This window comes from Sturnira hondurensis, unplaced genomic scaffold (genome assembly GCF_014824575.4).
Source record: "Sturnira hondurensis isolate 20B ecotype Veracruz unplaced genomic scaffold, ASM1482457v3 Scaffold0008640, whole genome shotgun sequence".
NCBI lineage: Eukaryota > Metazoa > Chordata > Mammalia > Chiroptera > Phyllostomidae > Sturnira > Sturnira hondurensis.
In genome coordinates, this window is record NW_028081271.1 from 21,982,016 (window position 1) to 21,997,689 (window position 15,674).

At 55.0% G+C, this 15,674-nt stretch overlaps 1 protein-coding gene and 1 pseudogene across 1 annotated transcript; both read right to left on the reverse strand.

The window, feature by feature from the left end:
- Positions 1-4,726: 4,726 nt before the first annotated feature.
- Positions 4,727-6,513, reverse strand: LOC118993038 (U6 snRNA-associated Sm-like protein LSm3; annotated as a pseudogene).
- A 4,471-nt stretch (positions 6,514-10,984) lies between these two features.
- Positions 10,985-14,279, reverse strand: NKX6-3 (NK6 homeobox 3). Its single transcript, XM_037055076.1, has 3 exons — positions 13,898-14,279; positions 11,910-12,079; positions 10,985-11,224 (listed from the first exon to the last, which is right to left on the reverse strand). Exons 1-3 carry the CDS (start codon positions 14,277-14,279, stop codon positions 10,985-10,987), a joined length of 792 nt encoding a protein of 263 aa, XP_036910971.1.
- Positions 14,280-15,674: the final 1,395 nt, after the last annotated feature.

Consider the following 15,674-nt stretch of genomic DNA (forward strand, 5'->3'; position numbering starts at 1 on the left):
TCTGACTAATCCTGCTGATGCAGAGCCACCTCCCTGGGTGACAGGCCGGCTCAACCCGGTGACCACTGGCAGGCGGCTGTGTGCCACAGTGCCTCGTCCCTGCCACCCGAGTGATGAGGCTGAAGCCCTCACATGGAAGGTTCTGGGCCACTCCATCCCCATGGCCACCCAGTCCTGTGCTGTGTTATCACTCCTCTTGAAAATTAGTTATTAACTTCTTGGCTGTACTTTCTGAATTAAATAAGACACGAACAGAATAACCAAAGGCTTCCATGTCATTTCTCAGGGGGTAGAACTTTTTCCCCCAGTTTTCCCATTTTTGCCTAATTTTTTGTCACTTTCTAAAAGCAAGCTCCTTGCTCTTTTTTTTTTCCTGCAGCAAATTAAATATCAAGCAGCCTGTGTGTCTGGTCTGAGTTGTCTGTCCCTTTCCAGTGAGTACCCACCTCCCAAAGCCTCTCTCATCCACCTCCCCTTCCTTCCTTCAGCTCCCAGCTGCCAACGTAACTGCGGTGAAGCTCCTTTTATCTGCCGTCCCCCATGCTTCACCGTTCACACAGGCTTCCCCCAGAGAGCTCAGGCACTGGCCCTTTGAAGCAGGGCTTGCAGCCCCCAGCGGGGGGAGGGCCCAAGTGGTGGGGAAGCTGGGGGCAGGCCGGTCAGCCCCTGCTCTCAGGCCAGACTCTCCTGCCCCCAGCCTTCAGCTGCACCCTCTGTATTAATTGGCATATGATTGGGCTAGGACATACAATCTGGTATTGATTTTCTCTCTGGACGCCACAGCTTTATTTGCTCACATCTGCCTTGTGTTTAATTGGTGCTTTGCTCTGGAAACAAGAGATCTTATCGGTCTGCTTGGCTTCTTTTCCTGGGACACACAGGCACGCACACACCCTCACATTCTGAGTTAGCCGGCCCGGCCCGGCCTCTCCCTGACCTTCCCCCTGCCCGGGAGTCATTCCGGGTGGGATGGGGGGGAGTGGAGAATGACTCAGAAGGGCTTTCTCAGAGACTTCCTGTCTTTACACTTGACCTCACGCGCTGATCCCTCCCTGTGTGGAAGTGTATGGCTGTGGAGCCAGACTGGGTTCAAATCCACCTCCTCCCTGTGTATGGCCGTGAGCTTATCTATTGAATTTTTCTGCATCGCAGAACGTGTCTCCTTTATCTGAGAAAAAGGCAGAATACTTGCTCTGTAGGGTTTGTCAGTCATTGCACATGGAGCCTGGCACTCGGGGGTGCTCGATGAACAGCAGCCCGTGTCAGTGGCATCATCGCTTTCAGCCTGTGCAGCTCCATGTGTGCACTGCGGGCCTGGCATGAGAGGTCGTGGCCACGAGTCCCGAAAGAAAAGGGAGTCTCCTGTCACCGTTGTGTGACCACGTGGGGTGGGGCCCATGTCTCCCTAGGACTCACGGTCCAGTGAGTATCTCTGACCCGAGGCTCTGCTGTCGTCACTACCTTGTCTGAGGCCTGGGGTGGCTCCTGTCCTCTCCCTGCCCCTGTCCCCTGGCGTTCCATCCCCAGTTCTCCACCCTGCAGGCCTGCACCTGTATTGGGGGAGGGTGGTATGTTTCTCTCCTCTGACTGTGGTTATACATTTGGGCTGGTCTGCCCTGGGCTTTCCGTAGCAAAGGGGAGATGTAAAGGCCAGAGGTAAACACTAATTTCCTATTGACACAACATTAATTCTCTTGCCTGGACAGGTGAATGTGCTTTCACTCACTTTACCAAGATTAATGATATTTGTTTGCCTGCAAAGAGAGGCCTAATGAGGGGCTTTTGAATACATGCCCTCTGGGTTGGCAGCAGGCCGTGGGGGAGGCAGGCGACTATTCTACATGCAGGAAGACCAGCCTCCTCCACCACTTCCAACGTCGTTGTCCCTCTTCGGGCTCAGGTGCCTTCCCCCTAGAAGAAACAGCAGCAAAGAAATATCTAAAAGAATTCAGTCCATTTGTGTCCTGTCCCAGGAGATTATCGCTGACAAGGACACCTCAATAGACCTGCACACCAGGGACTGGAGGTCAGCCGCCCCCCACTCCTGCTTCTCAGCAGAAGCTGTCTTCCCACCTGTGCGGTCAGGGTCTCTGCCCATTTGCACCCAAGGCTGTTGTCCCCTAAGGAAGGGCCGGTCTTTGGCTTATTGCTCTAAAGAATGACAAATAGCATTGGAGGGGACAGGCCAGGGCTTCTGAGGCAGAGGAGCATCGGGACAAGGGAAGATGCCTCAAGCAAGCAGGAAACTCCTAGACCTGTAGGTGGTGACCGGACTGGATCGGAGCAGCTGCTGCTTTGGCCTTTGTGGGTGCAGCATAGCTTAAGCAGCACGAAGGAGCCAGCCCCGTGCCGGACGCTCTCAGAACCGTGCAGGCAGCTGACAGAGGTGCCAGGGGTGAGGTCGCTCCAGTCCAAGGCTCTTCCAGGTGAATGGACTCTTGAGGCTTTCCTCACCCCTTGGAGCGGGGCGGAGGGACCTGGCAATCTCCCGTAAGGGAGCCTGGGTTCCGGACCCTGCAGGGAGCTGCAGCGTCACTCCCCCAGACTGCTGCTCACGTCAGGACTTCGACCAGGAATCAGGGCTACTGTATTTGCCATGTATAAGGCGCACTTTTTTGGCCCAAAATTTTGAGGGAAAAATAAGAATGTGTATTATACATGGGTCCAATGATTATATACCATGGCTATAAGAATGGGTGTAATAATCCAGTGTACAGTGCACACAGAAACATTGGGTGCGTATTATACAAAGCAAAATACGGTAATAAACACTGGGGATAGGAGCAATCATTTAATCCAGTCCCTGCCTGTCACTAAGGGTGGTCCACTGTCAGCCGTCCACTTGAGCTGAGAGTGGAGAACTGGGGAATGAAGCGAGAAAAGGGGCAGGACCCAGCTCTCAGGTCGGGGTTGCGAGGCAAGGGAACGAACACCAGGAAGTTCTCACCTGGGGGAGCTCCCCCCAGGGGGCCCCCGTGTTGGGGGCTCCCTGGCAGGGCCAGTTTACTTATAAGCAAACAACAAAGTGGTTTTTTTAAAACTCAGATATATGAGGTATATATATTTACTTTATTTGTGTTCTTTCTATTATAAATTATAGAAACCCAGCTCAATCAGACTCAAGACAAAAAAGGTGTTATTGTCTCCTGAAAAGGCTGGGGTAAATCAGGCCTGGCTGAGACTGGACCTGAAACAACGCCACCCATTCAATCCTGCTCTCCCCGCCTCCCTCAGGTCTGCTTTTCTTCCCATTGGCTTCCTTCTGTGGCAGGTGCCCCTCGCGGTGGCAAGACGGCTGCAGCAGCCAGAAAGAGCTCCAGGTAGAGAGGTAAGACGGGCACCACTGAGTAAGAACAACTTGGACCCTTGGCTCGCCAGCTGGAATTGATCCTGGACCCGACCCTGAATGAATGTGTCACGTGACCAGAGAGGTGGCAGTCACTGATCAGCCCAGGACTGTGTCGCTCACCTACTCCTGGATCTGGGGGTGGGGTCAGCAGGCCCACACTAGATCCTTCAAACATGGCCAAAAGGTTGTTTCTCCTTGGAAAAGTCCGGGTGGCATTACCGGAGGAAGGCAAGCCCAACCCGCAGGGGCACACTGCAGCCTCTTCTGCCCTCAGGGCGGAAGCTGCCACTCACGGAGCAATGCACCGTGCTGTACAGTCATCCTGCATGGTGGGCACAGCCACTCTGTCCTGCTGTTTCCACCTTGGCATGTGATGGCCAAGCCGAACAGTACTAACACAAGACCCGAAAGCCCAAGGTTGCTTTCTTCTCCAGGACCTAGTGTCAGGGATTTAGTAATTCGTTGGAGCAGGGTCTCTCCCTAGAGCCCCTGGAGGTGTGATTACGTTAGACCTGCCCACAGGTATCACAGCCCCGGGCTAATGCCGAGTGGCAGTGGGAACCCTGAAGGGCTTGCCCTCACTCGCTCCTTCCCTGGGAGGAAGATCCAGACCTTTGGAGCTTTGTTCCACCCTTGCAGCCTGTGTCCCCTGACTTTGGAACCTTTGTCAGTGGGGAAGAAGGAAAAGCTATAGAACCCAATAAATGTCTTTAGGGACAGCTCTAGGATTTAAATTGATCTGGGCTTCTAAAAATCACAGTTCGGCAAATCTGTCCACCCACTCCCAGTGCTCTGGGGCACTGATTAACCAGGCACCTTCCGGGCCTCGCCCTGCCCAACCGAGTGGGAATATCCGGGAATGGCGTCAGGAATCTGTGTGTCTGGGTCCTCGCGCCTGCTTGGGAACAGCCTGCTTGGGGAACGGCCCACAAGAGTGTCTCTGGCTGCGGCATGTCAGCTCCACCCAGAGACGCTGACCTTCAGTCACAAAGCTGCAGCAACCACACCAGGAAAAATGACTTTTGCTGTAATTGCGCACTACAACGCGTTGATCATGTGTCTTTCAAAAAAAATCAAAAAGAAAACATGAAATTTAAATTTAAAAAATCAGAAATTGTGAAAAATCAGAGCAAATCAATTCTTAAAAAAGAAGGCAGCATCTTGGTCAGATTTATTCCAAGGGTTGAAGAAAGATAAGATGCCATTTAGCTTAAGAATTTGCTAGTTGTGTGCCAATTAACTTATTTCAGGAGTGGAAGAATCCTTGGTCATTTCTTAATATCAAAATTTATGTAGATTTCTCTTTTGAGTACCTCCTACATTTAAAGATGTGATCATACGAAGTCTCCTTATTTCCATACAAGGTAAATTCCTGTTTTAGCCAAATTTCAATGGAGGGACAACTAGTACACCACCACCCCAAACAAAAAGCGTGCAATACTTTGTATTGTTGATTTGTATATCTCCTCGTATGTTTCTTCCTCAATTTCTGCAGTAGTCACACTTTCTTCCGCATCTCTCAATATCATATTTTAATGTTGATCCTAAGCACGGAATCTACCTCGAAGCTCTCTGTCATCATTCCTCGTTTTCACATACACTCGTTCATCCCAGCTGAGCCCAGGGGCCCCTCTACAGTGTTGGTAGTGTGTTGCTGGTCCGTGTGGTCCACCGCGTTTCAAACCCGATCAGAATGTCTTTGATTAGAGAACTTCATCTGGTGCTCTTGTGCCCTCTGTTGCTGCCAGGTCTTTGTACACCCAGGGAGTAGACACAGCCCTCGGAACAGCCCAGACTTCCTTCAAGTGGGCCTGTTCCCTTTCCCCTTTCACGGCGATTAAGAGTGGACGCTCCAGAGTCGGTCTGACTGGGTTGAGCTGGGTGACCTAAGGCAAATTACTTAGCTTCTCTGTGTCCCAGGCTGTAAAATGGGGATTTAATTAAAAAAGAAAGAAAGAAAAGAAAAGCCACACGAATAGTGTTTATTTCATGTGGCTTTTCTTTTCTTTCTTTCTTTTTTAATTAAATGAGCTAAGTAAAGTCCTTAGAGCATTAGCAGGAAGTGACAGCAGGAGCGGTGGGAGATTTGGGCATCGCAACAGCGAGCGGTGCGGGTCCAGAGCTGGACTGTGAAACCCGGCAGTGACTGCTGACTGTCCCCGGACCTGGGCAGCTCACTTCTCTGCCTCAGCTTCTTCGTCTGCAGAGTGGGGTGACCAAATCGCACATAGCTTTTGGAAGACAAACGGATGGATGTGGACAGAGCATTTAGAAAGGGTCCCTTTCTTAGAAGGGGACAGATAGCGTCTTCCCTGCCCGTGGACCTCCTGCATCACGGGGAGCAAGTGCCTCTCTGGCGTCTTGACCTGATGCCAGGTGGGTCCTGTTGGAGCTCTGGCCCCTGGGGACAAAGTGACCACAGGAGATCCCCTGGCCTCTTTCCCATGACCTCTGCCCCCCCAATGATGGAAACCCTTTCCACCTCAGGTTGGTAGGAGTTTCCTCCGCAAACTCCCAACCCAACCTCTGACCAAGTAGAATCACGTGACGCAACAACGAGAACAGCAGACTTTTTCCTTGGTGCTATTTTGTTCATCTGAGCACTATCGGACGGTGGATTTTTTCTAAGCGAAATACTTCCTCAGTGAAAAGCCTTCTAAAATATGCTCTTCTGGACATCTTATGAAGAAGGCACAAGACACAGTTTAATATTTCTGAAGGCTCTGGGACATGCTTATGAACATGAACCACAGTGCTGTCCTCACAGACCTCTGGCCCAAGCTGCGCTTTCAGTCCTAACACCAAATTCCGCCGAGTGCTGTGCTTCTGAAGCTCCTCTTCCTGCGTGTTTCCGCCCAGCAGTTGCCTCTCTGAATCCACTCTTGTCCCCGAGGTAGCTCCGGCCTTGCCTGGGAAAACGGTGTGTGTGCCCTGTGGCAGCTCCCGTCTTGTCCTCAGAGACTTTTTTTCCTCACAGTCAGGTTCCAGCTGTGCTATACATGGCCATAAATACTAGGAATCTACTTCCACGCATCTGAAACTGTCTAGGAAGTTTTCACCGAGGCTCCATGCTCCGAGAAGAGTGCCATCCAGACACGTTCACGTGGTCGTGCCCCTCAAGATCCTCTCACACTGCCATGTGCCTCACTCATGTGCTGGGGCATCCTGCTAAAATGCAGCTTCTGACTCAGGAGGTCTCAGATGGGGCCTGAGAGTCTGCGTCTCTGACACGTTCCCAGGTGAGGCCACTGCTGCTGGGGCTGTGGTCCGTGTGTTGGAGCAGCAAGGCTTTAGCAGGATGGAGAGACCCAAATGTCTTTAGGGGACAGGCGGGTGACTTATCCTGCAGAGCCCAGGGAGTGTCAGGGAGATGGTGGGGTTCGCCCCCCGGAGCCGCCTTGCCCTGCCTAGAGGACTGCTAAAGCCACTATAAAAGCATTGTTCTGCCCCCGGAGAAACATGCCTGCAAACTGAATTCAGCCCTCCGCATCTAGTTTAGCTTCTTGCTGGAGAACATACAATCTCAGGCATTTTGCAGGTAAACGGATCTGGTCACACACGAGTCCTTCCGTAACCTCCCAGAGAGCAATTGCCTGCGGGGCCTGAACACCTACAGGTGTAGGTGGCTTGTCCTCTTGTTGAGAAGACCTGTTTAGAACTGGCTCTGCCACTTCCTAGTAGCAGGAATTTGAGGAGGAAGGAGAGAGCATGAGTGCGTGTGAGTCCCCACGCTGTTCTAGTATTACATGGGATTTCATTGAATCTTCTCAGTCTCGCACAGTTGGCCATTGACCTCATTTTACAGAGGAGTAAACGGGATTTCAAGAGGTTGACTAACATGGTGACAATGACCCAGCTCCTACGCAGGAAGGTGGGGACTCCAGCTCAGGACCGTCGGCCTCCGAAGCCCTCTTTGAATGTAACAGCCACTGTGTACGCCAGGCACGCTCATTAGTTCTAACCTGCCAGGGACCCTGCAAAGTATGTGGGATTGTTTCTGTCCTACGGTTGAGTATACTGAGGCTGGGGAGGTTAAGTTCTCACCCAAGGACACGGAGTGGTGGAGCCAAGGTCCCAGCCCTGCCCTAANGCCACCGACCTCATTTTACAGAGGAGTAAACGGGATTTCAAGAGGTTGACTAACATGGTGACAGTGACCCAGCTCCTACGCAGGAAGGTGGGGATTCCAGCTCAGGACCGTCGGCCTCCGAAGCCCTCTTTGAATGTAACAGCCACTGTGTACGCCAGGCACGCTCATTAGTTCTAACCTGCCAGGGACCCTGCAAAGTATGCAGGATTGTTTCTGTCCTACGGTTGAGTATACTGAGGCTGGGGAGGTTAAGTTCTCACCCAAGGACACGGAGTGGTGGAGCCAAGGTCCCAGCCCTGCCCTAACTGGCGAGGCCCTGTCCCTGCTGCAGGCCAAGCCTCAGGTTCACGGGCGTCCGGGCTCAAGCCCTAGGGGTGGCTTGAGCATGAGGCGAGGTTGCCAGAAGTGGCATTTCAGTGGCCCCAGACCTGTCGAATTGTTGACATCAGGATATGGGCCATTTCCTAACTTCACACCTGTCCTGCTGGGGACATGTCCCGAGTCCTAACACTGGCAGCCACCGATGTGGGGGCTGCAGGCGTGGCAGGCTCTGTGCCCACCTGTCGGAGCAGGACTGCTTCTGGGAGCACAGGACTTCATTTCTTTCCCCTTTGGCTCATCCCTGAAAAGTCTGATGTGACGGCGCAGAAGTTGCAAGAAGCATGAATATCGAAAACGTCTTGTTTAACTCAGCATATACGAGGCGTCCCCTTTGTGACCAGACATGAACAAGGGGTGGGGGGGTCTGTGGCTTACGATTTCTTTATGACGGATGAAGGGAGATGCCCCTTCACTGTAGGAACACAAACATACATTCACTCATCCACACACGTGCACACATGCGCGCATGTCCCCACCTGGGAGAGGGCAAGACTAACTCCAAATTACCCTCAGGAATCCGGGCCATTTGCCTTGGGCTTTTCTCTTCCTTCACACTCCGAATCTAGTCTCTTGACGAGGCCTGTGCCGGATGCTGAGCGCATGGTGGGCAGGAGTGAGGACAGGAGTGAGAGGGGACACTGAAAAGGCTGGGGCCCTTGACCACAGGGTGCAGTGGTAGGTGTCTCAGAGCTTTGACTGAAGGAGGTTTTGTTGAGCTCAGCAAGCATCTCCTATGACAAAACTTTTCCCAGGCTTGATTTAATACTGCCCCCAAATGACTCGAATCAGACATGCAAGAATTATAGCTGCACTAGAGCCGTTAGGGTTACAACATGCTCACGACAAAGGCAAACGAACACTGTTTTTCCGTCACCGGCTTTTCCCTGCATACCTGCTTGATGACTTCGCACTCCTGGCTCCCCGAGGTCCCAGAGGCTTTTAGTCTTTGTGGCTGTGCTGAAAGTGTGCTTGGGTCCTCCCAGGCTGCTGTCCTGTCAGGGCCAGGACAGTGAGGCCACAGAGCCCCTCTCAGGACACCCCCGTCATCAGAGGGCTCCTCACCCAGCTTGTGACCAAGAGCAATGGAGTTGGGGCTCGATTCTTAGAAGCCGCTTCCTTATATCCTTCCCCCTTTACGTGGAGAGAGACCACACGTGGGCATCACTGTGAATTGAGGGGTAGGACTTTAAAGCAGTCCGCATTGCTTCTGGGTTCACTAGGGTTGTATGGAAGGCTGGTGCCTCAGTTTCCTCGCCGGGGTCTTCCTCCCACCCTCATTCCCACTCGGTGACCAGATTCTCCTGCTCTGGAGGCCATGTGCAGGACTAGTCGGGACAGCAAAGAGGGCAGGATGCTTCCCCTCCTTCGGCCTTGCTGGTGTCTGCGAAGATCATCAAAGGTGGAAGAGTCCTGAGAGTGTATCTCGTGCTGGCCTAGCCTTTCGTTTTACAGAAAAGGCTCCGAGGGGCTGCCCCTAGCGGTGGGGCAAATAGATGTGAGGGCCTTGGAGTCAGCCCTCAGGTTGCCTCATCCCTGTTCTGTGACTTAGTTCGGATTCTCTCTGAGCCTCAGTTTTCTCATGCAATACAGAGAGGACAGTACCTACTTCCTAGGTTTCCTGTGGGCTCAAATGGGCTAATCAAACCTTCACTATGGGAGCAATGAGTAGGTGCTCAGTTAATGTTGGTATTTTTTTTTCTCTCCTCCCCCATTCTCTTTTCCTATGGTATCTAGTTCCCAAAACAGATAATTCCCCTCACTGGGCTTTGACTTCCTGGAGGTCAGGGACCCCAATAACTCCTCGTGGTCTCCTAGCACCCTTCGCAGTGCCTGGCATACACCGATGAGGCTTCAGTTGACCAACGTCATGCAGAGCTCAGGGACTCCCAGAGCCCCGGTATCCCCCCAGGAGCCGAGGCCTGCCCTCGGGGACGGCCCCTCACAGCTGGCACAGCTGGGACTCCACAGTCAGTTTCACAGATGCACGGGAGCCATGAGGAGGTTTCTGGGACTTTTATTTTTACTTTTTACTTTTCTTAAAGTTAGTGAAGATGGGCAAACGCTTGGTCCATTTTGCGCTGCATTTATCTGGTCGCTTCACCCTCCTCCCCCAGCCCTCCCACTAGCCAGTAGCTCCAAATCTCATGGGAAGAAAAGCCCCACCCTGCTGGCCAGTGCCACAGGGGGTTCAAGGAAAGGAAAGGCAGGGGTCCCAGCGCAAGCCCTGGCCCAGCTCCCCCTGCAGAGGCCTCACCCTTCCTGGGTGGGCACCGGAGTTGGAGGAGCAGCACCTCTGAGGTTCCTCCCAGCCCCACCGTCCTTCCCCTCTCTCCGGGTGGCCCTTGCATCTACACCCAGGAAAGCCCAGGTGGGTGGCTCTGGGGTGCAATATCGGCCCTAACATCTTTTCTCTGCCTCTGCCTACAACCTGCTTTTTCCCAGCAGTGGGGGCTTCTCGTCTCTCCTTGTCTGAGGGATTCCCACCCAGGGCAAAAAAAGGAAAGGTGGCCAGGAGGACTGTTCTCTCCAGGGATGTGATCCTTGAGTTTGGGTGTCATGGGTGTTTCTTCTTGGCTGGGACCCACCTGCCCTCCCTGAGGTGGTTTTCCTCCAGCCTGGGTTGTATATTGGGCTCTGGCCCTTCAAGCGGGGTCCTTCCCCGGCCAAGGTCTGGGCATGCCATGGTTCTTTCAGCCGGTAGCCACCCTGGGCCCAGGCCCTGGTTTCCCAGCTCTCAGAGCAGAAGGGAGTCCCTTGTCCAGGCCAGCTGCCTCCTTGGGGGAAGACCCCACGGCTGGATCACAGTGGCGTATCTGGGACCCCACAGCCAGTTTCCTGGCCGCAAAGTGATTGTTCTCGTCTACCTGTGCACTTAGCAATCTGCGGAGCTGGCAGGTCAAGGCCCGGCCCTCGGAGGTGCAAGATGGAAGAGAGGGCGCCAGGTCTCGGGGCCAATTTGGGCTCCCATTCGCTCCCTCCTGCCTTAGCCAGGCTGGCCTTCTCCACCACCACGTCTGTGTCCTCCTCCTCCTCCCACTCCCCTCCCCTCCCTTCTCCTCTTCCTCCTCCGCAGCCCTCGGGTTAGAGCAGTGCCCCGAGTCCGCCCAGCAGCGGGGAGGGGAGGGGGCCGCAGGCGTCCCCCGGAGGTGCAGATGGGCCGGGCGTCAGACGCTGTGCGCGCCCAGGCTGAGCACCGAGAAGGCGGCGCGGTGCTTGCGGAGCAGCAGCCGGATCTTCTCATCGTCCGAGTCGGGGTCCAGCGGCTTGTTGTACTCGTCGTCCTCGTTCTCTGAGGCCGCGCGGTCCCCGCCCGCGCCCGCACTGCCAGGGGCCCGGGGCGTGGAGGACGAGGGCTCCAGGGCGCTCTTCTTCCTCCACTTGGTCCTTCGGTTCTGGAACCACACCTGGAGTGACAGGGACGCTGAGGGTCAGGCACACACAGCACACGCAGGGCCCCTTTTGAGAAGGGAGACCCCCTCCGTGGCAAGGACACCCAAGCCCAGTTACTGAGTTCAGGCTCCCGAAGTGTGCAGCAGTGTGAGGGTGACCCTTGCGTGGATCTCTGAGGCCTCCTATGTCCCGTAGCCCACCCGAGTGAAGTTTGGAAGATAAGGCATTGAAGTTCGGTGAACCAAGGCCAGCTCCCTTGCCAGCTATTGCAACAAGCCTGAAGCCAGTCCTCCCCTGGCCCAGAGGCTGACTTCTGATGTGGGCTGGAGGCTGCCATCAGCTCCTGAAATTACTGGCGCAGACTGTGCAGAGGCCGGGAAAGCACCAGGCTGGAGGCCCACAGATCCGGGTTTGGACCTACCACCCAGGTGACCGTAAGCTAGAGGCTCAGCTGAGACTGCCCTTTCACCTATAAAACCCACCTTAAGGGTGCTGTGAGGGTTAAATGGGCTGCAAACCTCAAACTATGGCTTATTCTCGAGTCTGTGGGCTAAGGTAACCGTCAGTCTCTGGGGTTGGGCAGACAGGCAGTGCGCAAGCAGCAGGAGGCCTCTCACTGGGAGCCGGGAGCTGTTGGGAGAGCAGGGCTGCCTCTCCCACGCGGTGGCATCCTGTTCTCAGGCTCCGTCTCGTACTCACCTTGACCTGCGACTCGGTCATCCCCAGGGAATATGCCAGCCTTGCCCTCTCAGGGCCAGCCAAGTACTTGGTCTGCTCAAAGGTCTTCTCCAGGGCAAAGATCTGGTGCCCCGTGAAGGTGGGCCGAGTGTGCTTTTTCTTGTGGATGCTGTCGCTCAGAGGGTCCGGGGCTGGCGGGAGGAAGGACAAGTGAGGTTAGCAGGGTGAGTGGGGTCCAGCCCTGCCCTGCCTCTCCCCCAGGGGAGCGAGCTCCCTCCTACAGAGAAGCCACTGAGGTTGGGGGTGGACATCTCGCAAATGAGCAGCATTCCTGACAATCTGATAATAGTGACCATGACCTCTGTCTAGGTGGGCAGACACCTGCTGAGAAGGCACCTGCCGCAGGTTACAGCTGCCTAGAGACAGAGGGAGCTGAGGACCCACCTGGGACCCGTGCCTCCTTGAGTAATGTTTCTACTCAGCCGCGCTGCCTTCCCCACAGGGGCGAGAGGACCGTCCCCTTGGTCTCCGGGGCAGCACAAAATGGATTAGGACCTTTCCACCAACAATCAGGATCTGAGGGGCCAGAGAATTCTTTTCTCCTGACTTCCTTGTTCTTGGGACCCCACTTCCCAGATCTCCAGAAACCAGAGCCTTAAGCCCCAAGCTACTGTCTGGCCCATCACCAGGCCTGGGAGTCATCCACACTGTACAGCATAGTCACCGAGGCTCAAGACCTGGCCCTGCACCCAGCCAAGGAGCCTCTTAGGAAGAAGGTGGCGGGGATCGGGTAAGCAGAATGCCCACCTATTGGGCGGTGTTCAGAGCATCCTGATGGCCTGGGCCTTGTGTTACAGATGAGGGCACCAGGGCGCAGAAAGGGAAAGAGACCTCCAGAGAGACTGTTACCCTCAGTCCTCTCTCCCTGTGTTAATTCAGCCACTGACTTGCTTAGACATTTTCCTATGTGTGAATGGGCACCAGGATTGAAGAGCAAGGATATGGAGAAGGTGTGTTTTTGGTGTGGGTGGGGGGGAATGAGGGTGGGGGAGTTGAGAGGGAGAGACCACCTGAGGCCCAGATCACCCCCCAAACCATGTCATAAAATAAATTCCAAGAGACAGGTCACCCCCGGGGAACTCACTGTGTTCCAGGTCGGTTGGGGGGTGAGAGGCAGTGCCAAGGGGGAGGCCCCGCTGCCATGGGCAGCCCCGTGTTCAGACGAGAATGGAGGCTCCCCCTGCCCCTGCCCTCACCTGAGCTAGACAGGGCCTTCGTGGCACAGGTCACTGTCCACCGCAGCCACTGTCACTGTCCTTGCCTCCCAGGGGAGCCTCGCCTCTCTGTGTGTCCTGCCCCTCCTCCAGCCCCCGAGAACCAGCATCATGGGCCAATTCTCTGTAAACAGGTTTGGGGTTGGGGAGGGTGAGGGGAGCCCCCACTGCAGCTACAGCTGAGTAGCTAGCTGCTCCTGGGGGCTAAGCAGCTGTCGCTGCTGCTACAACATCAACCTTGAGGAGGACAGTAAAAACCAGCCCCCTTGATGGCAGGTGGGGCAGGTGGAGTCAGTGTGCATTCTGTGTCCCTCAGAGGTGTCAGGGCCGTGAGTGGGCTCCCCGAGAAGGTGAAGCGGTGGCGACTTCTCCCGGGGCCAGCATTTGCCCACTTGGGATGAAGACATGGTTTCTGGGGAGGGAGAAGTAAGGTCTGTTGCCAGCTGGACCCTACACCAGTGGGCAACGTGGTCTTCCCCAGACTTAGAGACAGCCAGGGTCCTAAAAGGGCAGCTGAGGTAGCAGCTGGTAAGGGGTGAAAAGTGGGGGGAAGGTGCCCTGTCCAAGCAAGATGGGGTGGTATGTGGAGGGAAGCCTCTTGCTCTGAACCCAGCAGAGAGATGGGCCCCAGTGTCTGAGCTTCTGGCTGTCGGATGGAGGCGGAGGACAGGTGGGCCCCATGTGAGTGTCCCCTTAGACCCTCTTCCTCCCCGATCCGGGGGTTTCTGTACTCACTGTTGCCGCACTGCCGCCCGCCTCGCCAGTCCTGGCCCGTATCTGCCCAGCAGTTCCGGGTCCTGGTGGGGTACTCGTTCCCAGCCTTGGAAAAATTTCCCACCTGGGGGCCATAGTAGACCCCCTGGGAGCCCAGTCCACCAAAGCCTGCCACATGGGGGTAGCTGGAGAGCAGGCTGCTGTTCGGCGTAGCCACAGGCCTGCTCAGGATGTCTGTGATGCCGTGGGGGGTCCCGGCGGCCAGCTGGGGGCCCAGCCCTGGGGGGCTGAGCTTGTAGAAGGAGTTCTGTACAGAGTACTGGCACACGGGCGCCTTCATCTCCGAGAACTGAGCCAGCGGCGTGTTGTTCAGCAGGAATGTCCCTTGCAGGTTAGACTCCATGTTTCTCGGGTCAGGGTGAGTGAGGGAAGGCAGGAAGCCCAAATGCAGTCCCCTAAATCCCAAGACCCTGTGCTCTGGCCCAGAATCCCATGGCAGGTTTGGAAGGTCAAAAGCTGCCCGAGCCCCAGACCGCCCCCCTACCTAAGGCATCGGCCCAGCCCCTGCCCAGGGACTGGCACCCACGTCAGCTGCTCGGAAGTCAGGTGCTCCGGGACAGGTGAGAAGCCTCCCTGGAACCCCGTCCCTCTCTCCCTGCCAGCCTGGAGAAAGGAGGTCCCCTACCCCTCAGCTCAGACCCCTCCCCTGCCTCTGAGTCTGGGGACCCTTCATAAGAAGTTTTAAGTTCAGAGAAGCAACATTTCCCTGATAAAGATAGGGCCCATTAGAATACAGACCAGAGACTGGCTGAGAGGCACCAGCTGCATCCCCATTGGTTGAAATCCACATGGGCCTCACATTGGCTTTTCGTAGACAAATTGCACTTTGAAAGATAGACTGTAAAATCAGCCTGTGTGTGTGTGTGTGTGTGTGTGTGTGTGTGTGTGTGTGAAAGAGAGAGAGAGAGAGAACACACTCTGGATTCTCTGTTCATTCTCAGAGGGGCCACCTGCTCCTGGTCCCTCCAGTCCAGCATCTAAGGAAAGGTGGGCAGGTGAGGGGTCCTGGAGGTTCCTGAGGCCGCTGCCCGCAGTCAGTCCCAGTCCTTTCAGCGGCTCCCCTGAGGGCAGGGAGACCCCACTCAGAGGTCGCGTCCTGAGGTGCTCAGTCAGGGCTCGGTGTGCAGATGCCCAAGCCCCCATGGGAGTGTGCAACCTGAGTGTGGATGCCTACCTGCCTCCTCCACAATGGGACGGGTAAGTTGGGGGCTGGGCTTTGGGGAGGGGGAATGCACATCCCTGTGACTGGCCTGAGAGCCCAGGGCTGGGAGCCTACCAGGCACACTGGGGCAGCTCTGGGCACACTGGCTGTATGCTCTGCCTCTGGGCAACCTGCCCTGCTCCCCTCCGTCCTCCCAGCCTCCTCCACCAAGGAAACCTTTGTGCCTTTGCTGGGGCAGTTGCTGTATTCTGTCTGGCTTGCAAATCTTTGATGGCTGTTGATTCAGCAGTGGTTCCTCGTCCTGAGCACTTAGTTGGTGCTCGGTGAATTTTTGATGGATGAAACTAGATTGAATCTCGGAGCACCCACATGCCCCCTTTTTTTCTACTGACTTTTTACAATATACAAGGCTTTTCTAGGGGGGTTCATTTTACAAATAGTGAAGTCGTGGTAAGTAACTTGGGCCATTTCTGTATGGGGCAGCATCGTTTCTTGAAGTTTTTGTTTTATGGTTTTTTTAAAATGGTAATCAGCATGCCACTGGCCTGAACAGGCAAAATGGCAGGAAAAATAGTG